Below are 25,731 nucleotides of genomic sequence, written 5' to 3' on the forward strand. Positions count from 1 at the left end.
CAATCCTAGTTTAACCGTTGAGACTCACCCTGAGCTCAGCAACAACCCTATAAATAATATGGCTAGTATTTTATCCACTAAATTACCTCCATTATCCATACCAGAGTTTTCTGGTTCTTACGAATCATGGACCCAGTTTCATGAAACCTTCGAGGCTCTTATTGATAAAAATCCCTCGTTACCCAAGGTGCAAAAATTTTACTATCTCCAGTCTGCCCTTAAAGGAGATGCTGCCCAGATAATTAGCTCCCTTACAGCCACCGATGGCAACTATGCTGTTGCATGGAATTTACTCAAAGAGCGCTATGAGAATAAGAGGGCCATAATTCATGCTCATATGAAAGCAATTTTCAGCTTGCCATCCCTCAAAGAAAATAACCATATCCAGTTACGCAAATTCTTAGATAACTTTCAAAAACATTATCGATGTTTAAAAAATCTAGGTGAAAATGTGGATAACTGGGACACACCCTTAATATATCTACTTACCTCAAAATTTGGCCAACTTACACGTAGGGAATGGGAAATCTATTCCAAGAATTTTGATAGCCCTTCAATCCTTAACCTCACTACATTCCTCACAGAGCGTTGCCACCTCTTAGAGTCAATTGATTTTAAAGTGCAAAATAAACATGATCCAAATCCTCAAAAGAGTTATGGTACACCTAAGACATTCACCAATGCCGTTTTTGAAAATAAATGTCCTGTTTGTAAAGATAGCCATTTTGTCTATGCATGTGAGAAATTCCTCAAACTTCCTGTGAGCGAAAAGTACAATGAGGCGAAACGTCTAAAATTATGTACAAATTGCCTACGTCCAGGTCATTTTGCATCTGTTTGCACATCCAAACATTCTTGTAGAGCTTGCCAGCGAAGGCATCATTCATTGCTACATTACCCCACAAATAACTTTGAGAAAGATTCCAGGCACATAACCTCAAATGTAAATCCAAGTATTACTAAACAACCCTCTCAAAAAACGCTTTGCGCCCAAATAAGGGCAACCTCAAGCAATAACCATGATGGTATTAACCCAACACAGTTGCCCAATCCTCAAAGAGGTAACATAAATCCTCATCTTTGTGAAACCCCGAGTTTCTTGCCATCGAATCAATTACCCCACGCTACTTCACACCAAGTGGTAGTAGATCAAAATGTTTGTAATCCTCAACAAGAGAATAATCTTCAGCCAAATTTGCCTATTGATTACAGTTTTGCTTGTGCTAATTCTGTACCAAATACTTTTGTGCTCCTATCTACTGCTTTAGTTTATGTTTATGACAGCTGTTCAAGACCCATACCCTGTAGAGCCTTACTTGATAGCGGGTCACAGTCTAATCTTATATCAAAGACCTTGTTTGATATCCTAAATCTCAAGTGTGAGAAAGTGCACATCCCTGTTTGTGGTATAAATCAGGGAACAACCTATATTAATAAGAAAACCTCATTAACGATTAAGGACTTAAGTAAGAGTCATCATTTTAATCTGACTGCCTTAGTAATCGATAAAATTACCGATAAATGTCCTCAGCAGACGCTAAATGTATCTAATTTCATTATTCCCAAAGAAATTACTCTGGCAGACCCCACTTTCTTTGAATCCTCTGAAATTGATCTCCTTATAGGAGCTAGTCTATTTTATGACCTGCTTATTTCAGGTCAAATGAAACTTGGAACAAGGAATCCTATCTTGCAGAACACCAAACTTGGTTGGGTAATTTCTGGACCTATGCATGTTTCCAAGGGTTTTACACCCCTGAAATCCATATCGGCTTTTTCCTTGAATAATGAGTTTGAGCTAAAACAATCACTTGAGAAGTTTTGGCACATTGAAGAACCCTTCCATGAACCCTGTAAGTTTACCCCAGAGGAAATGGAGTGTGAATCCCATTTTAAGAGTACCTTTACTCGAACTTCTTCGGGTAGATTTGAAGTTAGTTTGCCCTTAAAGGGCACTGTATCCAAACTAGGTGATTCCCAAGAAATTTCCATGAAAAGATTTTTGGCTATTGAAAGAAAACTTACAAGGAATCCTGAACTTAAATTCTCTTACACGCAATTTATTCAGGAATATGAAAAATTAGGACATATGTCAAAAATTAATTCCCAAGAAAAAACGTCAGACCCCATCTATTACTTGCCTCACCATGCCATTGAGAAATTGGACAGCACTACTACCAAGTTAAGGGTAGTGTTCGACGCCTCATCTAAAACAACAACTGGCATTTCTCTAAACGATATTCTAATGGTTGGCCCCACTGTGCAAAGCGACTTGTTCTCCATAATCCTCAGATTCAGAGAGCACAATTATGTGTTATCAGGTGACATCGCCAAGATGTACCGACAAATTCTTGTTAAGCCAGAGCAAAGGAAGCTTCAGCGCATAGTGTGGAGAGACTCCCCGGAGTCGGATCTCAACCACTATGAATTAAACACCATTACCTATGGCACAGCCAGTGCCTCTTTCTTAGCTACAAGATGTATACAACAAATTTCGTTTGACATCAAAGATTCCTATCCTTTGGAAAGTCACATCATTGCTCGTGATAGCTACGTGGATGACGTACTAACAGGGTGCAATGACCTTGAAACCCTTATAAAAGTAAGATCCAACCTTATATCAATTTTTCAAACTTATGGGTTTGAATTACGAAAGTTCTCATCCAATGAACCCAAAGTATTATCTAATATTTCAGATAAGAATTCTATAGGTCATATCATAAATGACAATCAAAGTTGCAAAGCATTAGGTATATTTTGGGATTCCCAGAAAGATCAATTTATCTATACCTCGAAGTTAAGCAATTCTATGGCTGTGGTCACGAAACGTTCTATCCTCTCAGCCATATCGCAGATATTTGATCCTTTGGGCCTCCTCGGTCCAATCATAATTCAAGGAAAGATTCTTATGCAGAAGCTATGGCTGTTAAAAATTTCATGGGACGAGCCTCTACCCAATGATTTTTATAAAATTTGGTCCAACTTTTCCAATCAGCTGTCCAAAGCAAACACCTTTAAAATACATCGACAAGTAACCTCCAAAAATCCTATTGATGTTCAGATCCATGGGTTTTGTGATTCCTCCATAAATGCTTATGGAGCCTGTGTATACCTTCGCTGCACAGACTCCGATGGAAAAATATATTGTAATCTCCTCTGCGCAAAGTCACGTGTTGCTCCCCTTAAGGCTGTTTCACTGCCCAGTTTGGAGCTTTGCGGAGCACTTCTTTTAGCCAAGCTTATAAATAAGATTCTCGAAACTGTAAGTTATCCTATAGGGGAGATTTTTTACTGGACTGACTCATCAATTGTTCTTTGCTGGTTAAGTTTAGAACCTCGCAGCCTTAAGACGTTTGTCTGCAATAGGATATCTGAAATTCAACAAATAACAAATATCAACCATTGGTATCACGTGATTTCGTCACAAAATCCTGCAGATATCATCTCTAGAGGTATGAGCCCAGTTGATTTGGAGAGTAATAATCTTTGGTGGCACGGACCCTCCTTTTTATTGAAACATAAAAGTTTTTGGCCTTCAAATAATCATGTGTCGAATTACGCTCGACAAAATACCGAGAAATCTAAAATAATCGACATTAATCCTAAATCCTTAATATTCTTTGCAAAGGAGAGCAATGATTTTGTTATGAACCTATGCTCGAAATATTCCTCTTATTCAAAGCTCATTAATGTAGTCGCTTATTGTTTGCGATTTCATTTTAACTTAAAATATAAAGACAAAAGAATTACTGGTGCCTTGTCCCAAACTGAGGTAATACAAAGTGTCAATTGCCTTGTAAGGTTAATTCAGAGTTCCGCGTTTCCTGAAGACCTATTCAGCCTAAAAAATAATAAGACGATAAGGCCTAGTAGTAAGCTTAGTACTCTCAACCCTTTTCTTGACAGTGATCTCCTCCTACGAGTAGGTGGTCGATTAAACCATTCTAAGCTGACGTTTAACCAAAAACATCCTATACTGATACCTTATAATCATCCCTTTTCTAAGCTTGTTGTCACCCATGAGCATATCCGCAATCTACATCCAGGAACGCAAGCTACGCTGTCATTTGTGAGGCAGCAATTTTGGCCAACAAATGGCAAGCAACTGGTTAAATCAGTGATTCGGAAGTGCATAATTTGTTTCAAGTCCAATCCTCGATCATTAAAAGCCCAAATGGCAGCTCTACCCAGTGTCCGGGTTACTCCCTCCTATGCTTTTTACAATACCGGTGTAGATTATGCCGGACCTTTTGTTCTAAAGGACTCTCTTCTTAAGTGCTATATTTGTTTGTTCGTGTGTTTGACAACCAAGGCAATACACCTTGAACTAGCTACAGAGCTTACCACTCAATCTTTTATTTCTGCCTTTTTGCGCTTTGTATCTAGAAGAGGTCTATGCAAAAATCTACATTCTGATAACGGTTCTAATTTTGTTGGGGCTAAGAATGAGTTTGACAAAATTAACACTATTTTAAGGGATGAAAGGTTTCAAAATGCGCTAAGGGATAATAAAATTCAATGGAGTTTTATTCCTTCTCACTCGCCACACTTTGGTGGCCTTTGGGAAGCTTCGGTAAAGTCCACCAAACAGCATCTTAAGCGTGTTTTAAATAATACTCCTCTACATTATGAGGAATTCTATACCCTGCTTGTACAAATCGAGGCCATACTGAACTCCCGACCGCTCACTCCTCTCAGTGATGACCCGAATGACCTCGAGGCGCTGACACCAGGTCATTTTCTTATTGGTCGCCCTCTTAATAAATATCCAGAGCTGGATTTATTGGACGTTCCTGATGGTCGCCTCTCCAGGTATCAGCACCTGCAAAAGATGTCTCAGCACTTTTGGCAGAGATGGTCTGATGAATTTCTGCATACCCTGCACCAAAGGTTCAAGTGGAAGTCCAAGGTCAAGCCATCGGAGCTATTAGGTTCTCTGGTCCTATTAAAGGAGGACAACCTGCCTTCCTTGCAATGGAGAACAGGACGTGTTGTCGACTTACATTCTGGAAGTGATGGAACAGTTCGTGTAGTGAGTGTGCGAACTTCTAGTGGTGTTGTGAAGCGCTCTATAACAAAGATTTGTCCCTTGCCCATCGAATCCCTCCGTGACATTCGCGAAAGTGAATAAAAAAGGGCTGTCCCCTTGTTGACGCTGTAAAATGTGTTTATTTTGCTTAATTTAGTATTATATGAAATCTATATTTTAAGCTAGCTTTTAGTTATGCTTTGTTCTTCCAGTGGAATAATCATTTGTATTTATTTTACGAAATGTTCATGCTAATTTTTAATAATACAGTCCACTTCTCATCCTATTTGTACTAGGAATATAATCCTTTTAGTTTAAGATTACCTATTTGTTTTTTGAAAAAGCAATGATGCGTCTATTTTTAAGTGTGATTTGGTAATGTAATTTAAAGTACAAATGTTTTTACTGGTGTATGTTAATTTAAGTACTTAACTGCTTATGTAAATCTTAGTCTTAATTTTGCAGTCTCTGATTTAGGTAAGCATCTCATCTCCGTTTTCTGATTATTTTGAAAGATATCTCCCGGATACTTTCAAGGGCGGCGGTATGTTAGGAGATTTTTTATATTTTAATAGTTAGCTCGCCATACCCACGGTTTTAAATACCTCATACCATTTTGTATCACTCGACATTCCCCTAATTCGGCAGAAGTGCTCGTGATTTATGGCTTTGTACCCGGAAAGCGCTGAAAAATACGCGCCGTCAAAGGATCGGTTCCCGCGATAAGTTCGAGCCGCCTGTAATAAAAAAGAAGTAGGGCATGCAAAAAATAATAGTTGTAACGAGTCTGAATTTCGGTTTTCGCCTTTAAAACAGTGGTTGGAGAGTTGTCTTTGCGATATGTTAGATCAGGTGGTTGCATATTAGATATGTACCGGGCTCCGCGCTCTTTTATAAAAATCCATAAAATATAAATAGTTGTATATAAAGTAAAGTGTAAAATCAGAGATTGCCGCGATTAACCAGTTAAAGTTTAGGAGAATAAATTAATTTCTCGTAACCAATTACACGACTTTCTTTTTCTGTCTACAAGTCGAACACCCGACGTAATCCCTAATCAAATAGGGTGGAACCTAACACTAAGGGATAATAAAATTCAATGGAGTTTTATTCCTTCTCACTCGCCACACTTTGGTGGTCTTTGGGAAGCTTCGGTAAAGTCCACCAAACAGCATCTTAAGCGTGTTTTAAATAATACTCCTCTACACTATGAGGAATTCTATACCCTGCTTGTACAAATCGAGGCCATACTGAACTCCCGACCGCTCACTCCTCTCAGTGATGACCCGAATGACCTCGAGGCGCTGACACCAGGGCATTTTCTTATTGGTCGCCCTCTTAATAAATATCCAGAGCTGGATTTATTGGACGTTCCTGATGGTCGCCTCTCCAGGTATCAGCACCTGCAAAAGATGTCTCAGCACTTTTGGCAGAGATGGTCTGATGAATTTCTGCATACCCTGCACCAAAGGTTCAAGTGGAAGTCTAAGGTCAAGCCATCGGAGCTATTAGGTTCTCTGGTCCTATTAAAGGAGGACAACCTGCCTTCCTTGCAATGGAGAACAGGACGTGTTGTCGACTTACATTCTGGAAGTGATGGAACAGTTCGTGTAGTGAGTGTGCGAACTTCTAGTGGTGTTGTGAAGCGCTCTATAACAAAGATTTGTCCCTTGCCCATCGAATCCCCCCGTGACATTCGCGAAAGTGAATAAAAAAGGGCTGTCCCCTTGTTGACGCTGTAAAATGTGTTTATTTTGCTTAATTTAGTATTATATGAAATCTATATTTTAAGCTAGCTTTTAGTTATGCTTTGTTCTTCCAGTGGAATAATCATTTGTATTTATTTTACGAAATGTTCATGCTAATTTTTAATAATACAGTCCACTTCTCATCCTATTTGTACTAGGAATATAATCCTTTTAGTTTAAGATCACCTATTTGTTTTTTGAAAAAGCAATGATGCGTCTATTTTTAAGCGTGATTTGGTAATGTAATTTAAAGCACAAATGTTTTTGCTGGTGTATATATGTTAATTTAAGTACTTAACTGCTTATGTAAATCTTAGTCTTAATTTTGCAGTCTCTGATTTAGGTAAGCATCTCATCTCCGTTTTCTGATTATTTTGAAAGATATCTCCCGGATACTTTCAAGGGCGGCGGTATGTTAGGAGATTTTTTATATTTTAATAGTTAGCTCGCCATACCCACGGTTTTAAATACCTCATACCATTTTGTATCACTCGACATTCCCCTAATTCGGCAGAAGTGCTCGTGATTTATGGCTTTGTACCCGGAAAGCGCTGAAAAATACGCGCCGTCAAAGGATCGGTTCCCGCGATAAGTTCGAGCCGCCTGTAATAAAAAAGAAGTAGGGCATGCAAAAAATAATAGTTGTAACGAGTCTGAATTTCGGTTTTCGCCTTTAAAACAGTCGTTGGAGAGTAGTCTTTGCGATATGTTAGACCAGGTGGTTGCATATTAGACATGTACCGGGCTCCGCGCTCTTTTATAAAAATCCATAAAATATAAATAGTTGTCTATAAAGTAAAGTGTAAAATCAGAGATTGCCGCGATTAACCAGTTAAAGTTTAGGAGAATAAATTAATTTCTCGTAACCAATTACACGACTTTCTTTTTCTGTCTACAAGTCGAACACCCGACGTAATCCCTAATTAAATAGGGTGGAACCTAACAATAATAAAGCTAGTATTTGAATTTGAATGACAAAAAACCCCTTAAAACCTTTATCCTTTATCAATCAGTTACTATATATATGCTTATCAATTTAATTAAGGGTGCTTTTAAAAAGGTAATCTAAGTTTTCCTACGTATTGTGAAATCCAGCTTATAAATTGTACTAGTTCATTATTTCTACTAAATTCTCAAATCATAATATTGGTTCTCTTTAGCTAATGGCTCAGTCAATGGAATAACACCAGCAAGCAGCTCATCAGCATCAAGAAGAAACTCAATTGGCTCAACACTAAAATGTGATAACATGACAAAATATCCAGATCGTAGAGTGATTGAGGACAAACTTAGTCAGATAAGAGAATATTTGGAAGTCACTAGCTCTTTAATGACTAGTATTAGAAACTCGGATGAACAGGTAAACCTAATCAAATTTCAAAGAGTATAATTAGTGACTTAAAGTATTTATTAGATATTAGATATAGATGAGAAAACAAATTTGCTTCAAATGAGAAGCGATTTGTTGGACAGTGAGAAAAAATTAGTAAAGCTGTTAGAGGAACTTGATAGTTCTGAAAGGATTGCTGATGTTCAGCCTAGCCAGGTGATTAGGTGTTGTTAGTGCTTGTTTTTGCCACTTCTTATATACTAATAAATTTTATGTTTTTTTTGGAAGTTTATGTAGTACTACCTCATCAAGTTAATTAATCCACTAATATGAACCAACTGCTCTTAATATTGTTTTGTTAACTTTAAACTTCTTGTACTGTGGTCTTAGCTAAAATCTTGATATTACAACTTTATATGATATAAGTTGTATGATCTGAGAAGATGCAGTATTTATGATTAATTATTAATAGTCTGTCATAAAATGTCATCTGAAACCTTTTTTCTTCCAGAGTCTATCCAATGTTGACAATTATTCGGAGCAGAGTGACTACATTAAAAGAGCCGAGGCAGATTTTAACAGTTTTGACAATGAGTTAACAGCCTTGAGGGATCAGCAACTGTCAATATTAAAGCTTCAACAGAAATCTGAAAATAAATTGATGGATGCCAGGCAAATTCAAGAAAGACTGGAGAGGGCTCCTATTTGTAATATATTTTTTTTTATTTTTGAAAGAAAAATAATTTATGAGAGTTTGAGATTTTAGGTAATCCAGTTAATGTAGAGAAAAATATAAATAATACTTCTTTAGCAGAATATGATACAGCCATAAAAGAGCTTGAAGAGAGAGCTAAGAGACTAAACAGAAATAAATCTGGCAATGAAAAATATTCCACTGATAAATTAATGTCTGAGATGCAACATTTGCAAAGTCAAATTGTTAGCATGCATGATGCCAACAATGAAAGGGAGCAACTAATTCAGGTAAATTCAAACTAAAAGCCTTTAATTCCTTGTAAACATTTGAAAATTAGGTACTTGACAATCGCGATATAGAGCTAAGGAGCCAACAAGCCGACCTAAAGAAAAAACTATTAGAATTAAAAACGAAAAAGGATCAAGTGGATAAATTGGTGATTCAGCTGCAAATAATGGATGAGGAGAATCATCCGGATGTCGGTTCTCAAGTGCGCAACATCGTGGCCATGAAAGACCACTTGAGTAAGTTGAAAAATATGCTGGAAGTGGTTAATAATACGACCGAGGGAGCCACAGTGCAGGAAGTTCAAGCTGCCACCAATGAAATTTGTTTGACCGCCGAAAATTTACAAAATGAGATATCGAAACCGAGTCATAGAAGAAACGATAGTTATGTGGAAAACAGGTTAGTCATAATTAATATTCTCCATATACTTTGCATAAAACATTTTAAATGTAACTAAATCTTTCTTTTTATGCTTTATTATAGATTAGATAATCATGTCTTGAATGAAACGTATCAGAAACAAGTAAACAAATCGCAAAGGAATCAAGGGGCCCGCCCTAAACAAAGGACCAGCAGCAATATTAACGAGAAGCTGGCTTTACAAGCTGAACTCGAAGTGAAAAAGCGGGAACTAGAGGAGATTATGGGGAAGCATAAAGGTATTTTATCTTATTTTACAGTTTTTTTCTTAAAATGTACACAGTTTTTTATTTAAGTTTCAAACTCAAACAGTATATTTTCAATAGTAATATACAATATTGGCCAAAAGTAGATGATATACAGTATTGGCCATAAAAGTTGGAACTTTTAAAAATTTAAAATTTTTCCAATGTTTTAAATTTATATTTTATTTTTGTACATCCAATCAATAAACATATTTATAAGTAAACAAAAAAGCATACCAGAATTTCAACCTTATCTTGTTTCAGACAATAAGAAATACTTTAAATTTTTGTGCTGGACAAAATGCTTGGAACTTTTTATAAAAGATGTATTTTACAGGCAGTCTTTGACACACCAGTGTGCAAGTGGCGTCTTTTTATTTATTTTATTTTGTGTTACCATGGGAAAAGGCAAGGCCTATTCCAGCGACATTCGCCAAAGAATTTTAGATTTTTACAATCACGGTGTTAGGCAGCGTAATAATGCTCAAAGACTAAACGTTCCTAAGAACACCGTGTCACGGATAATTAAGAAATATCGTATATTTGGAAATGTGGTACCAGGTAAAAGCTCTCGAAGACCTAAAGCCACGACTGCCCGTGTAGATAGGCGAATTTTAAATATTTCCTAGAATGACCCATTTTTGTCATCCTCCAAAATTTTACAAAAATTGAATGAAGGCGAGCCTTCCAATATCTCTGCAAGAACGGTAAGAAGGCGATTATGTTCTGGTGGACTTAACAGCTACAGACCTGCTAAAAAACCTTTGCTGCGGAAGAAAAATGTCAAGTTACGCCTACAATTTGCAATGGATCATCTTAACTGGACTGTACAAGATTGGAAAAAAATGCTATTCAGTGACGAATCTAAGTTCAATCTGTTTTCCAGTGATGGAATACTTCATGTAAGACGACCGAAAGGTGAAAGATTCAAGAAAAAGTTTATCCGACCTCTACGGTTAAACATGGAGGTGGTAATGTGATAGTATGGGGATGCTTTTCTTGGTATGGTACTGGGCCAATACATAAAATTGTGGGGAAAATGGATTGATTTATGTATCGGGATATTTTGCGAAATATAATGGAGCCTTACACATTTGAGTCTATGCCAGTAAATTTTGTATTCCAGCATGATAACGATCCAAAACATTCGTCAAAATTGGTAAAAGAATGGTTGGACCAAGAAAAGATCACAGTTTTAAAGTGGCCGGCCCAGAGTCCATACTTAAACCCGATTGAAAATTTATGGGAACATCTGGATCGCAAAATTCGGGCATCTGGAACAGTCAAAAATGCTGATGAACTATTTCATAAGCTTGTTGAAGCCTGGACTCAGATTGACAGACAAATTATTGAAAATTTGATTGAATCAATGCTCAGAAGAATGCAGGCAGTAATTAATGCTAAGGGTTACCATACCAAATATTAATTATAATATTATGGTTTCAATAAGTTATGTTTTATGTCGTTTTTGAATAAAAATCATTTAGTTCCAAGTATTTTGTCCAGCTTTTATTAAATTTTTATTCCGAACTGCTACTGGTGCTGAATTTTTGTCTACATTTAAATTAATTAACACTAGTTTTTCGTGTACAACAACTTTATAAAAGAAAATAAAATGTTAATTAAAAGGCACGCAAAATATAATAAATTTTCAAAAGTTCCAACTATTATAGCCAATACTGTATATACATATAATAAAAAAATAGTTCTTTAGCATTATTTTGCTATTGCGATTTTTTTTTAAATATCTACTTGATTATGATATTTGTACCAATTGAGTAAATAAAACGAGCATTCTTTTCTTCTTTTGTTGATTACATATTGGTTGGACAAAAATAGATGAACAAAACTAAATTAAATTCTATTAAGTTTCAAATTTAAAAAAAATCTTAAATAAAAAAAACTAAAATCTTTATTTTTATAAATTTTTTACCTAATTTGTTGATCTAGTATTTCCCATAAGTTTCCAGTTGAGTTCAGGTCCGGAGATTGAGATGGCCACTCTAAAACTGGGAGCATATCATCTTCTAAAAACCATTTTACCAATTGTGATGCATGTTTTGGGTCATTATCATGCTGAAAATGACATAATAATGGCATCTTTTCTTCCAGATAAGGTAGCAAAATATTGTGTAATATATCTTTATACATAAACCTATCCACTATGTCGTTGATTTTGTATAGAGGGCCCATTCCAAATCCCGAGAAACATCCCCAAACCATAACTGACCTCCCCACCGTGCTTTACTGTTGGCCGGTATTACGGGGACGCCTTACATGATGAATCCCATCCTAAGAAAATAAATTTGTATTTCGGTTCGTCACTAAAACACACTCGTTTCCATTGATCCAAAGTCCAGTCCTTATGTGGCTTGGCAAACGATAATCTGGCCATTACATTTTTTTAAGCAGCGGTTTCTTTACCGGTCTTCTTGAAAACAGCTGCATTTTCATTAGTTTCCACCGTATGGTCCTTGCACTTTCTGGGCTGATATCCCATTTCCTCAATTTTGTCCTCTATTTTGCTGGATGACAAAAACGGATTTTCTTTAGAAATTCTTTTAATCGCTTTTTTTAAATTTAAATCGACTTTTTTGGGGCGACCAGATTTGGGTTTGGCCATAACATTTCATATATAAATGTGTTTAAAATGTAATGGACGGCTGATCTTCCCATTTGAAATGGTCTTGAAATCTTAGATTGCAGGACTCCTCTTTGGTAGGCCTCAATTACACGCTGCTGCAGGTCTTCAGAAAACTCAGTACCGCGTGGCATAATAGCAGAAAAGCTAAACAACTATTTAGTGGGTAAAGTGATACTGAAAGCAACACAAATAAAAATGTCTCAGGACATGTGTTTTGTTCATCTACTTCTGGCCAGTAAAAAAAGCCCAAAAAATGAGTTTGCGATCTTATCTTATTGTCCGTTGCAAAAACTAAAGATTTGTTTTATGTTTATTATTCCACGATTTAGAATATTTAGTTACACTGAGAGAAATTTGTTATGCCAAACAAAAAAAAAACATTAAAATTCTAGTTTTGTTTTAATTTTTGGTATGTTCATTTACTTTTGGCCAATACTGTAGATAGAAATCATACAATTAGGATTCAAATTTTGGCTAAATAAAAATACAAGGTTTCTGTGAAATACAGTAAACCCAAATTTTAAATAACGCTTGAGTAAGTTCTTGAGTAGATCATAGTAATCGATTTTTTAATTTACCCAAAATATTGACAAGTACTTATACCTGGTATTGAAGAAATTTAGTTTTATCACAAGGATTTAGATACAATAACATTATTAATGTTCATTGCCAAAATTTGTACACTTTCTAATTATAGTTTTACTTTGTTTTGGTCTTAAGTATCAGTAATTATAAGAATATTACTAATATTATTAAGTTTTTTCACATAACTGTCATGGTTACCTTGTGTTACTTGCTTTAAGTTTTCTAAGTTAAAGAATAGAGTAAGAATTCCATGATTGTTATGACAGTGCTATTATTTGACTGGATTATGAATCCAATATAGCCATACACGTTAAAGTTACTTAAGATACTTATGTATAATTTATTTTGGAAATAAATTTAAAAAAAACACATATTTGTCTTTAGCGGCCACCTCAAATTTAAATCATGACGTCCGAGGTAGTTCCGGCAATGAGATATCCTGGAAACCGCCAATATTTTCCCAGGATCAGGGTAGCGACGAAAGGCTTTCCAGGTATTCTTTAATTTATATGTAGAACTCAAAACAGTAGACAGCATTTAACATGTTTTAGTGATGAAAATGAAGAAAACGAATACTCCGAAGTGAATGATACGGACGATATGGTATTCACGCCACAAGTTAATACTTACTATGAACCCAACCGGCCTAATCGTGAACGAGAAAATAGGTCCGAATGCGAATTGCCCAGAGAAGCCGTTCAAAGCTGTTCGCAAATATTGTCCGAAAGGAATTTGGCGGGTTTGGTTGGGAATTTGGGAGAGAGACCGGCTAATAATCAAAATCAAAGTAAACAAGACAAAGTGAGTTGTTTTTTATTTACTAAGACTATAAATTTTATACTTGTTCTGCACTATGGGGTATATAAAATTAATTCAAATCATAATCCTTAGTGCAAATCACATATGAAATACAGTACTTTAACTGAAGGTTTTAAATGTGAAACACACAAAATAAGCTTAATACATATATAATATTTAATTCAACTTCTAACATCTTGATTCTTTCACAAATTATTGAAGAGCATTTTCAATTTACCGCAAAAACTGTAGATACTACAAGTAAACAAAAAAAAATGGTTCTCAACACAAGTAATTCTGTCTGATATATTTAATTTTCGAGCAGTATCCTAAATGAGGGGCCTAGTATCAAAGATGGCAATCTCCATCATTTTGACTTTTGAGCAAAGCACAAAATTTTGCTATACTTTTATTCTTCCTGATATTAAAGCAAAATGGCTTCATATAACAGAAAATGGCAAACTACGGCAAATTGTAAAGAAAGTTTAGCTAAATTCCTAACCATTTTAAGAAAAAATAGGAAAAACTGATAGAGAATACCGTTTTTGATACTCAAAGCTGGATATTGCCGGTTTTAATACCAAAACTAGTTGAAATGAAATGCTAAATCTTATATAATATTTTGAAGAGTTTTTACAAATAATTTCATTTATTATATAATTAAATAAAATATATTATTATCAAAATGACGTAACTAGAAAACATTTTGAAACATGAATGAATGAATTACATCAAAATAGAAGGAACTTCTTCAATAAATTCCAGTGGCGGCTCCTTCTTAGGGTCAATTGGTCAATGACCCCCCTTAAATAATCTCATAAAAATACCAATTTTAATATAAATATCTTTTATCTAAAACTTCATTGTGAATTATAAAATTCTCTAAGCAGTCTGCATTGGCAAAACAAATATATTATTAACGTCGGGCCTCGCGCGCATCACAAGTCCCGTGGCTGGGCCGTATTTTAAATTGTCCCTATACAGTTCTTACCGCTTATGAAGAAATGCATGTAAAATAGAACAAAGAAGGCAGATTAGCATTTCGTGAGCGGGAGTGAGAGTCACCTTTCAGTCCTATATCGCCAACGTAGTCGACGGCCCGACTGGATGAATGTTTTCAGTTTTGTTTTAGATAGTTACTGTTTGCCGCCCGCACGAAATAATTGCCTTAAAATCTGCTGGAACATTAAGTTATGATGTTCCAGCAGATTTTAATTTAAATAATTATGACGGCTTGAGAAAAAGGAAAGTGGTTGACCAAAACCAAATATGAATTTAAAACAAACAACAAAGGATAGGGGTAAAGATATTCAAAAATATTTTAAAGAATCAATGTACAATTTGTGTGATTGGATTTGTGCCTGCAGTGTGAGAAATGCTACTAATTTTTTTGCTACCCGTGTTTACTGTCTTCGAATGACGCTGTATGGGCGAAAAACGGAGTAATTGACATTAAGCATTTAAAAGTGAAAATTACAAAGCTTGCTTCTTCCACTACTCATACAAATTCATCAATGAGTTACGCAAGTTTAGGACGTGTTAACACAGTCTAACAGTTGAAAACTATATACTTTGGTGTTAACATATGACAGAAACTTGATAGTGTATATCGTAAATCTGTGCATGACTTTAATGAATCGGTTTCTATAAATAGGTATATTTTAAACAAACTAATCGGCTGTGTAAAATTTTGCGGAGTTTTCGAAATTGCATTGCGCGGTCATGACGAAAGTATCAGCTCCAATAATCCTGGAATTTTTCTGGGCCTTATCGATTTTGTTTCTGAACTGGATTTAATGTTTAAAGAACATATTGAAAAAAGTACAGTATTTAAAGGCACATCAAAAACAATTCGGAACGATATTTTAGAATCAATGTTAGCCATTGTACATACTCATATAATTAAGGAGATTGGCCAGACAAATTTTGTGGCAATTCAAGTAGATGAGATCACAGACAGCTTCAATAAAACGCAGATGATTGTCATATTGCGATATGTATTAACTGATATTGTACATGAAAGATTTTGGAAATTTGTTAACCCTTCAGGTGCCACAGCACAACATTTAACTAATGTAATATTGGAAGAACTTCAATTATCAAAAATTAATCAAGCACCTGAAAAATGAATTGCCCAAAGTTACGATGGTGCATCAGTCATGAGCGGTAAACTGGGAGGAGTACAAACAAAAATTAAAGAAATATACCCAAATGCACACTTTATTCACTGCTATGCCCATCAACTTAATCTTATCCTGCAAAAAGCGGCGAGTCAACATAAACCGATAAAAATATTTTTTGTAAATTTATACGCATTTTCGGCCGATCTCCAAAACGTACGATAATTCTGGGTAGAGTGGTTTCGATAACCTGTTTATACCCTTTTTCTTATATTTTTATTTAAAATATTTACTCTAATAAAAAGGCAAAGTTAATTTTCGGAAAACGATTTAAGCATTTAAAGTTATTTTTACCGCTTAATAGGGTAAATATTTCGGTAAAGATTATTGAGTTTTATCTAAGTCTGTATTTTTTATCTAAAATATAAATGCTAAAAGATCTTTCAAATACTTTAAAAAATCAATAGTTTGATTTGTTTTTTTTTTCTATTAGAGTAAACTATACGTTTTCAAACCAAAATGACCCCCCTGAAGATTGACCCACGAGCCGCCACTGATAAATTCACAGGTGGCTTCTTCAGTTTCTTTATCAACTGTTAACGTAATATTATTCTTCTCCTTCTTTAACTACTAGCTCCTCTTGTTCGATATCATTAGAGAGAACATCTTTATAATATCTAAGCTCTTCCAGGGACCTCCAATTATTACCAAAGTGCTTAGTAAGTAATTTATCAACATCTTTAAGTTTCAGCGAATTAACTTTTTGCAGACCACTTTCTATAATAACAGGGTCAATCATATTATGAAGACTACATCCTTTCTTTAAAACACTTTTAACTGTTTGCAAATTATTTTTGTAATGTAATTCGTAGGATGAACCGTTTTGTATTTTTGAAAAAAAAAATGCCATGTACCGGTTGGTCTTAAAACACTCGAGATTGTTTCTTTCCAATTGAAAACCTTACAATTTTGACCTAAGTGACTAACTGTGGCGTTTTTTGAAAACAATTCCAAATAGGTTGTTGGCTGTGTTAAAACTTTCAACTTTTTTATCTCTTTTTCAATATTGCCAAAGACCCTATCAGCTGGCAAGAAGGAATAACCAACTACCGGAAAAATTACCTCTATGGTCTCAACATGTTTTGGTCCTTTTGACGAAAGCCATTTGCAACACATACCGATAATAGTAGTATTCTTGTTTTGGCCACAACAACCATCTGCCATTAATCTAACGGTGGTGACCTTCCAATAATACGAAAAGATATTTTTTTGAGTGAATTCATTTTAGATGTCCCCTGGACTATGGTTAAATTATACAAATAGAATAGTTGCCTGGAATAATACGCACTTTGTTTTGGCACCTTTGGAAGCACACGGTTTTTTTGGCAATCGAAAGATAGTGTTATTAAATCATCCCGTGACTCCTTAAGCAATTCAAAAAAGGCATTAGCTCTTAACTTTTTTTTTCTTAGTAGCTAATTTTTTTTCCTCTTCGTCTGTAGATCTCTTAATCTTTTCTGTTAGCTCAATACCTACCGAGTAGACATCAGTGCGCGGTGTGGTAAAGCTAAGGTTATACCTAGTATTAAAAATCATTCTAAAGTATGAGGGTTTTACTCTCTCATCTGGAGAGCACTGAATATTTACGAGAGGAAGAGCGGCAATAATACGATTCAATGCTTTTAAAAGTATTAATAAATTTTTGGACGGCATCTTGTTTTCCTTTAAAATTTGCTGTTTTTCGGTCACCTCCTCTTTTTTCCGAAGGAGCTTCTCCTGTTTTTAGAAAAGATTTCATAACGTAGGTTAGACGATGTTTCGTAATATTTAATATGTTTAAGTATGTTTTTTGGCACACTGGAATATCTTGTTTTGATATACTGTTCCTTACAAAGCATTTTACAGAAGTTGTTTTGGCTTCATGGCTTAAGTTTTTTGGACGGCGACGTTTAGGTAATTGAACTGTACAAAACTTTAAAATAAAAACATCTTGGCGAATTTTGTCCTTAACTACATAAAAGGCGTCATAGAAACTCTTAATATCTTTCATTATTAGAGATGTGCATTGATAGGCCTTCGTTTTGTGTTCGCAAGTCGGAAATTGTGGTAACTGTGATGAGGAGTATCTAAAAAGAAAAATTTTGACAAAATTATTGCTCTTCAAATAAATAGACCTTATGAGATGAACGGTATGATTAAAACAACTATTTTTTTTATATTTTTGATTTTATTTCAATTTAATGGTGAAAACATGAACTTAATTGGTAGCTTTCCAACTCCTATTCAAATTTTGACAAATCACATAACGTTTATCAAAAATTTTATACTGTCAAACAGCATTTAGAACAGATTATAATAAAGAATAATATGGACAGAGGAGTTCAAGAACATGCATAGTTTTAAGACAAGTTATAACAAAACACATTTAGGTTTTTCAACTAGATAAATAAACCAATCCAATAGTCAGCTAGCACTTAGAAGTTAACGTCCGCTCACCTCATTTTTTTCCTTTCATTTTGCTTCCAAGTGGACGGATTCCGAATTCGTTTACGAGCCTTCTTGTTTTCAACGCAAGCTGTATCCATTTCCATTTTAAAATATAAACAATAAAACGTATAACACTTTAGAAAATTATCAAAGCAAACTTCTAAGCACGGCAGTTCTAATTAAACTGAACAAAACTTAACGTCAAATGATATATGAGGCGTCTCACTGCAAAAGGGGCTATATCCACTTCCGCTAATTTCTCAGGAGATGCAAAAAACTGTAGCAACTAAAGTATAGGTAGCGAAACCTATATCATTATTATAAATAATTCATAGCGACTTATAATACTAAAATAAGCAGCGAAAATAATCCGAAAATTCATGAAAAGATTGCTATTTAGCTTTAAAATTTGGATATAGGGCCATTTGCTGTAACCAAATGGATATAGGAACCTTTGCCACAGCCACATAAGGATATACAGTTTTAATGAATAACCAAAATGCCTTTTATTTTTATTATTTAAAGGTGTTTACAAAAATTTAAAACAAAACTATCAAAAAATGAAAACAAAACTAATTAAGAAACATAATAATATTTTGACAAATTTACACTGGATCAGCAAGTTGCTCATTTTCATGTCCCTCACAAAACTCATCTTCTTCAAGATCTTCTGCTTCATGAATTGCTGTCATGGTTTCCAACACATTTTGGTAGAAAGATCATTCCTCCATTGTGGTCCAGATTTCGCCAAAATTGTTTTTTCAGAAGATTCTTAACATCTTGAATCTTTACTGCTTTAAGTGCCACTCCCATAGGTATCTGACCTGGCAATGTAGCAGATTAAATTTTTATCCCTTTTTTTTACAATTAATTTTCCAGTGGATATATCGCTATTATAAGATGTTTCTCCCCGGAGCAACACATTTTGCTGTGCAGATTTGGTAAGGATAAAACGTTTCGCTTCATTAAATTTAAAGTGCCAGGATCCAGTTTTTTCAAAGTAAGTTTCTGCGAAAGTCTTCCAATCATAAATATTTAAATCAGTTCCAGGCCTAAAAATAGTAGAATGCTCTGAAAAAACTGTCTCATATTCTTTTGGATTTATTATCACTGGTAACTTACGCAATTTCTTTTCTATAGAAGCAAACACGCGGTCAGGTAAGAACGAGTGTCCAGTAATAGGAAAAATAACTTGTATTTCCTTAATGTTTGGAGGTGCGACTTTTGCTAAAAAATAGTGCAGCATTCCGATCATAATCGAGTTACGATTTTGCCCACCGCATCCATCAGCACACAATCTGCCAATAATTCGAGGATCGACAATTGATGAAATACCGCGGAAGCAATTTCATTAGCACCCTTTTTATGCTCGTGCTCCATCCAAGTATAACAAAATACATTTTCAGGAGACAAACCGTCTTTTGAGCTTCCCTTTACAATGGAAAAATTATAAATGTAAATTTGTCGACTATAGTATGCCGTCTGATCTTGAACTTTGGGTAAAACTAAATTTTTTGACAATCAAAACTGAGTGTTAAAAGATCTTCTCTCTGTTCTTGCAGTTTTCTAAAAAAAGCTTCATATCGCATTTTATGAAATGCCATGTCAGTCATGAATTAATTTTTCGTTTGGGCATTGGTTTCATTTTTAACTTTACCTTTAAGTTCAATATATTTAGAGCAGGCATCTGTGGTCGGCGTGCCAAAGCCAATGTTATATTCAGTAGTAAAAATCTTTTGAAAAAATGTTTTTTTTTATTTTAATAATTCGTTAGGCTGTTCATTATTGTACATTCGATATAATTTATTAATACTACAATTTCCAGGCAAATATCGTCGGTTTGCAGACTTACCTCGAGAATAATGACTTTCACAGCATTTCAATTTTTCTATAAACCCTCTAATAGCGGTTTTCTTCCTGTCATAGAGATGATTTGGTCTTGCTCCACCTCTCCTATCCACTGGCATTCTACCCGTATTTATAAATTTTCGAGCATAATTTTTATTAATTTTCAAGAATATCAACAAATGTTTGCTGACATACACGTAAACAAAACTTCTCCGTGCCGGAAACTCTAATGTAGTAGGTTGTACTAACTTTCTTTGCAGATGTAGGCTTCTTTTTAGGACGCGGTCTTTTTGCAGTTGTTACCTTTACATGTTTGATGATAAAAGCATCCTAAGAGTTCTTCTCGCGAGTTGCGTAAAAATTTGCATGAAATTCTTTGATGTCCTTCATTGTTAGCCTCTTGCATTTATAAGACTTGTTCAAATGGTCGCAACGAGGATATTCTGGTGGCCCTGGAGGATCGTATCTGAAATAATAAAAAACAAATTTTAAAAACCTATATAAAATTAATCAATTCTTTTTTAAACGTTAATGTGTAGAGTGTATTAAATTATCTGTAAATTTTAAACATTAAGATAATAATGCCTGACTTAAATTAATACATATTAAATTTATATATCGCTAATTTAAAGAAAAAAAATTACCAACCCTTTAGATTTTGCTAGGTTTCTTTTCTACTTGCGACGATCTCCAGGAATTCGCCTAGCTTTTCCTGGCTCTGATGGAGTTATACTCTTATTCATGGTCACTAAACTAAATAAACTTAATTGTTTATAACAGTTTATGATAATATTTATGCAGGAGCAAATTAATTAATAAGCTCTTCCTGTGACACCGTTGTAAACAACAACTAAACGGTCTTCGAAGAAACTTTTTATTTACGCGGGAACTTTCTAGCCATTTCAATGGTTCATTGGATATAGGCCCGTTTGACGCGATTAAGTCGGTTAATATGGAGCCCTTTGCCGCATCAGGCGGATCAAATAGATGTAAAATTGACTTTTAGCTCATTTTTTTTAAAAATCGGATATAGGCGCTTTTGATGTGACACGTCTCATATCACAATATGGCCGCTACGAGGCGTCTTCTTATTGGCCAAACTGGAGATAGCTGACTTTGATACTTAACGACTTATGGAGATTGCTGCGTTTGATTCTTATGCCATAATTGCATGCTATTTTCTATGCGGATAATGCCGCTTTTGATTTTCATGACCAACTTTTTTGTATAGAGCTTTATAAACGAAAAGTTTGATGTAACTAACTCATTTTTGGTAAAAAGTGGAGATTACCAACTTTGATACTAGACCCCTCATTTATGGATAGTAAATACATTATTAAAAATCTTACAAATCAGTTTAAAATAGTGAAGTTAAAAGAATAATAAATATATGTGGATAGAAAATAAATGTATTACTTTTGATGAAAATCAAAAGAGATTTGGAAAATGTAGTCAAACCAAAAGAAAAATTGAATTCATTAAAAGCAAAAGATTTTAATAACTTTTTTACATATTCGCCATTAAATATTAAACAAACATACATTTTGATAAATGGCAGTCTTGCTTCTTTTGTTAAGGCAAAGGTATCTGATTTGATCAATAGAGTATCAAAATCAAACAAGAGACTCGAGAGATGTCAAGTCAAAGTCAAGAGACAGATGGGAAATGTATTATTATCCAATATCAGTAATTTTATCCAGTTTGACTTTAGATAGGCTTTATCCACATCTGCTGCAATACAAAGGTTGATTGTGAGTATCTTTGAGAGTGGAGAGGTGCTTACAGCGACTTTCTGGGACCTCTCGAAGATATTCGATTGTGTCTGTTAAGGCTTTCTGCTGCAAAAAATATTTCTATATGGAAATTCATACTAATTTATACAAGCTAATTTTTTCCAAAAGCTACTTGTGCAATACCAAATCTGATGTCTTAGAGGTTAAAGTAGGTATACCTCAGGGGTTAATTTTGCGGTCATTACTGATCCTGCTCTATTCGAATTATTTGTCTTTTCTATTAAGTTGTGTAAATACAGTTCAATATGTGGATGATACTACATTTTATGCGTCCCAGATGGACTCTGAGGCCTCCCTCACCGAAGGATTACAGGTGGAAAAAAAAATGGTTTACTGCAAATTTATTGTTATTAAATACATATAAAACTTTCAATATTCAATTCCCATTAAGACATCATAACAACATTTGCAGAGTACTATTAAATTTCTTGGTATGTACCTTAATTTTTTTTGATTTAAGCATTTAAGTTTTAAACGACACATATAAAAACTATATTTAAACGTTGTCAGCATAACTTTCTTAATCAGATAATTATCAACATTCTAGTAAGAAATTATTAAAACGGCATACATAGGGATTTTTTGGAGCCAATTTCTATATGGGATGCTTTTAACCAATCAAAAGCGGTAATTACAAGGCTTTCATACATCCTAATTGTGTAGAATTTACATTAGAAAACGGCAAATATTAACCTTGCCTGCATTTTTATTTTTGAATTTTTGTTATGTACGAAAAGTAACCTCTTTAAATTTAATGCTCATATAAATTTACATTCCTATAACACTAGGATAGTCTTTTAGTTTTGCCTCAACATCACTTTAATACAAACACAATAGTTTTTAATTATTTTTTCAATTTTTTTTATCAAATATCATTTATTAATTAGTATATTATAAGTATCTTCCAGACAGTATTATTATGCAGTTAAAAAAAATTTAAATAAAGTTACAGGACTTATTAGTTTATCTATGGCCTTACACATTACAAGAATTTTTAGATAAAGCACTGGAAATCCAATAATTGGTAAAGAAATTGTTTTGTTTAGATCTATTTTGCAATGTTCGTTAATTGTGGTTATATGTTAACATAAACATAATTCTTAGGCTATGTTTTTAGGTTAAAAATTTTAATATTTTAGTCTGTTCAGGTAGGTTCCTTTTTTTCTTTGTGATGGACTGTAAAGTTGTAATTGAAGACGAAAAACGTTTTTGATTTGATTTGATTTGACTTAAGTTATTCTCTGTTTTACAAACATTATAGATTTCTTTTGGTAAAATACAGTCTAATAGGTGTGTTGCACTAGGACATCTCTCCTACAGGTGCTACATAAATACGATCAGGTGTATTTTACCTGGAAATAAATATTAATTGTAAACATAACAGCAGGTCTTTAGAGCCCAACTACTGTAAGAATGTGAATGTTCCTGCTCATTCATTATCTCTTTTATAAACTTAAATTTATTATTCTAGTTATTTCTTCCAGGTAGCTTATTCTATTTGCCATTTTTTCAGGTAGTTGAATAAGTTATCTCTATTTTTTAGCTGTCTTCCTTTATTAGAATTATTCCTAATTCCTACCAGGTAGTTGAAGTAATTTGTCATTTGTTTGAGGCAGATTAGCTCATGTTCCCTGTAGTCAGTTCTTTGATTTAGCCATCTTTTATTTTATTCCTATTTTAAATCTTTAATTTCATTCCAGGCATTTTGAGACTAAGGAGTATTCTAAACTTTAAATTCCGTTAATTTATAATTGCAGCTATTTTTTATTTCTTCTGGGTTGCTGGGACCTATCCCAGTTCCAGAGGAATTTTTTGACATGAAATTTTGTCTGATTGTTTAATATTTTCTTATATTAATCTTGATGACAGTTCCAGGTAATTTTTTATTCCAAATTCTTTGGAAATGCTCTTCAGAGTTTTCTGATTGATTCCATTACAACGAGGATTGATTATCCTATCTCCTACTTTTTGGGAATTTTGATTAAATTTCGATTTATTTAAGTCAATATTTACCTATTCTGAGTTAGCTTATATTCCATTAATATAGCTTTCCTGTATTTAATATTTAAAATTATTCTAATGACATACTTTTGAATGATTTCAATAAAATATTTTACACTGTTTCCCAAAACACAGGTGCAAAAACAACTCGAACTAATAAAAACCGTCTGCGACTCCTTACTCGAGAACATCCCGGCCAACAACTCGACACAACCGCCGACAATTCAGCAGGTACGAAACAACATCACTCCCTGCTCCGCTTACTCGGAGCAACCGCAGCGAGTCTCTTGTCCGCCCAGTCCATTCCGCCCGAACCAAAACCAAATAAACGTGTTCCAGCCGGTTTCGGATGCACCGTGGTACCCGTTGGGACCCGGCAATCAAAATGACGTGCACAATTATCAAAACTGGTTGTCCACCAACGCATTACAGACACAGTCTTTTATGTTAAACACACTAAACCAATGCTGCCAGATGTTGTGGTTACAACAAAGGGAACTGGGGCAGTTGAGGAGTACTGTTAATATGGTAAGAGGCGGGTATCATTGATTTTACAATGTCATTTAATTTTCTTTAAAAAGATATTTAAAGCGTGTATCTTTCTTATTATGATGGTAAAGTTATATTTTGGTTAAGCAGAATCTGCTAGAATTTGTTTATTTATTTAAATATTAATCTTGACAGATGCAAGATAGACTGGAACACCAGCCTTACCACCATCACCAACAACAACCGCTACCCCAACCACACCAGGAAACTTTACCGTCAAACCTACACCCGCCGCCCACATATCCCCAACCCCCGCCGCCTCCAAACAACCATTTACGTGTCCCACCGCCCCCAATACCGCCCAGTTCCGCCCCAAAAACTAACCACCAAGTGTCCGCCGCTTGCTCTCTGCCAAACCTAAACCAGTACAATCCGGTTTCGGCCGGCACTGATTTGGCTTTCGCTAACACTAGCGCGGTGCCTAACAGCGCCCTCTTGCAGTCTTGTCTGAATAACGTTAGTCACCTGAACACAACTCAGGCGGTCGAGCAGGCTAATAATTTGATGCATGCGGTCAATTCTAACCTAAACCATCATCAGGCGATACCTGCCCAAATATGGAACGGACAGGCCTTGAATAATCAAGTCGCGCCTGGTAATAGGGCTAATAATTATTGGGACAATTTTAGAAGGTAATAATGTTTTGTTTTTATTAAAATTACTAATGTTAATTGTTGTTCCTTTATATGTTATATTACGTTTCAGAAATGTCTAGAGCAGTAAAACTTTTAATAAAACCATTATTATTGATATTTTATTATTTATTAGGCCAAATTACTAGGTAAATCATGTTTCGGTCTTATCAAAATTAGGATAAAAAAGTTGTAATGGATGAATTTGGTTGATTTTTCCATTGATGTTGGAGAACAATATAAAAAAACCTTTTTAAACAAAAATCTGGCTAATTTCAAGTTTATTAGTTTTCTTCTTGGACATGATTTTGAATATCGTGGATAAAAAGCTGCCAATAGTTATCGTAATTTTTTTATGGATGCTGAAGAACAGTTTGAGAAACTTTAAAGTAAAAATTAAGGCAATCTGAACCTTAGAAGTATAATTACGATTCAAGATACGTGAAACTATAGTTTTAAAGGAGGTTATTATAATACTCTTAACTCTTTGGCATAGCAGCAAGTATCATGTAAAGCA

General features: G+C 34.5%; 1 protein-coding gene across 2 annotated transcripts in view; it reads left to right on the top strand.

Annotated features, from left to right (window-relative positions):
- Positions 1–25,731, top strand: part of LOC126737010 (pericentriolar material 1 protein) — a 60,490-nt gene that overhangs the window by 23,141 nt on the left and 11,618 nt on the right. Inside the window, exons 3-12 of one of the 2 annotated variants that reach the window (XM_050441679.1) lie at positions 7,938–8,137; positions 8,192–8,323; positions 8,619–8,814; positions 8,874–9,091; positions 9,142–9,491; positions 9,576–9,751; positions 13,371–13,479; positions 13,538–13,787; positions 24,169–24,561; positions 24,718–25,214. In XM_050441679.1, the coding sequence (XP_050297636.1) occupies positions 7,938–8,137; positions 8,192–8,323; positions 8,619–8,814; positions 8,874–9,091; positions 9,142–9,491; positions 9,576–9,751; positions 13,371–13,479; positions 13,538–13,787; positions 24,169–24,561; positions 24,718–25,214 (2,521 nt within the window). The remainder of the gene's footprint in view (positions 1–7,937; positions 8,138–8,191; positions 8,324–8,618; positions 8,815–8,873; positions 9,092–9,141; positions 9,492–9,575; positions 9,752–13,370; positions 13,480–13,537; positions 13,788–24,168; positions 24,562–24,717; positions 25,215–25,731) is intronic. The other variant, XM_050441680.1, reaches the window with a different exon arrangement.

The sequence above is a fragment of the Anthonomus grandis genome, chromosome 6, assembly GCF_022605725.1.
Source record: "Anthonomus grandis grandis chromosome 6, icAntGran1.3, whole genome shotgun sequence".
NCBI lineage: Eukaryota > Metazoa > Arthropoda > Insecta > Coleoptera > Curculionidae > Anthonomus > Anthonomus grandis.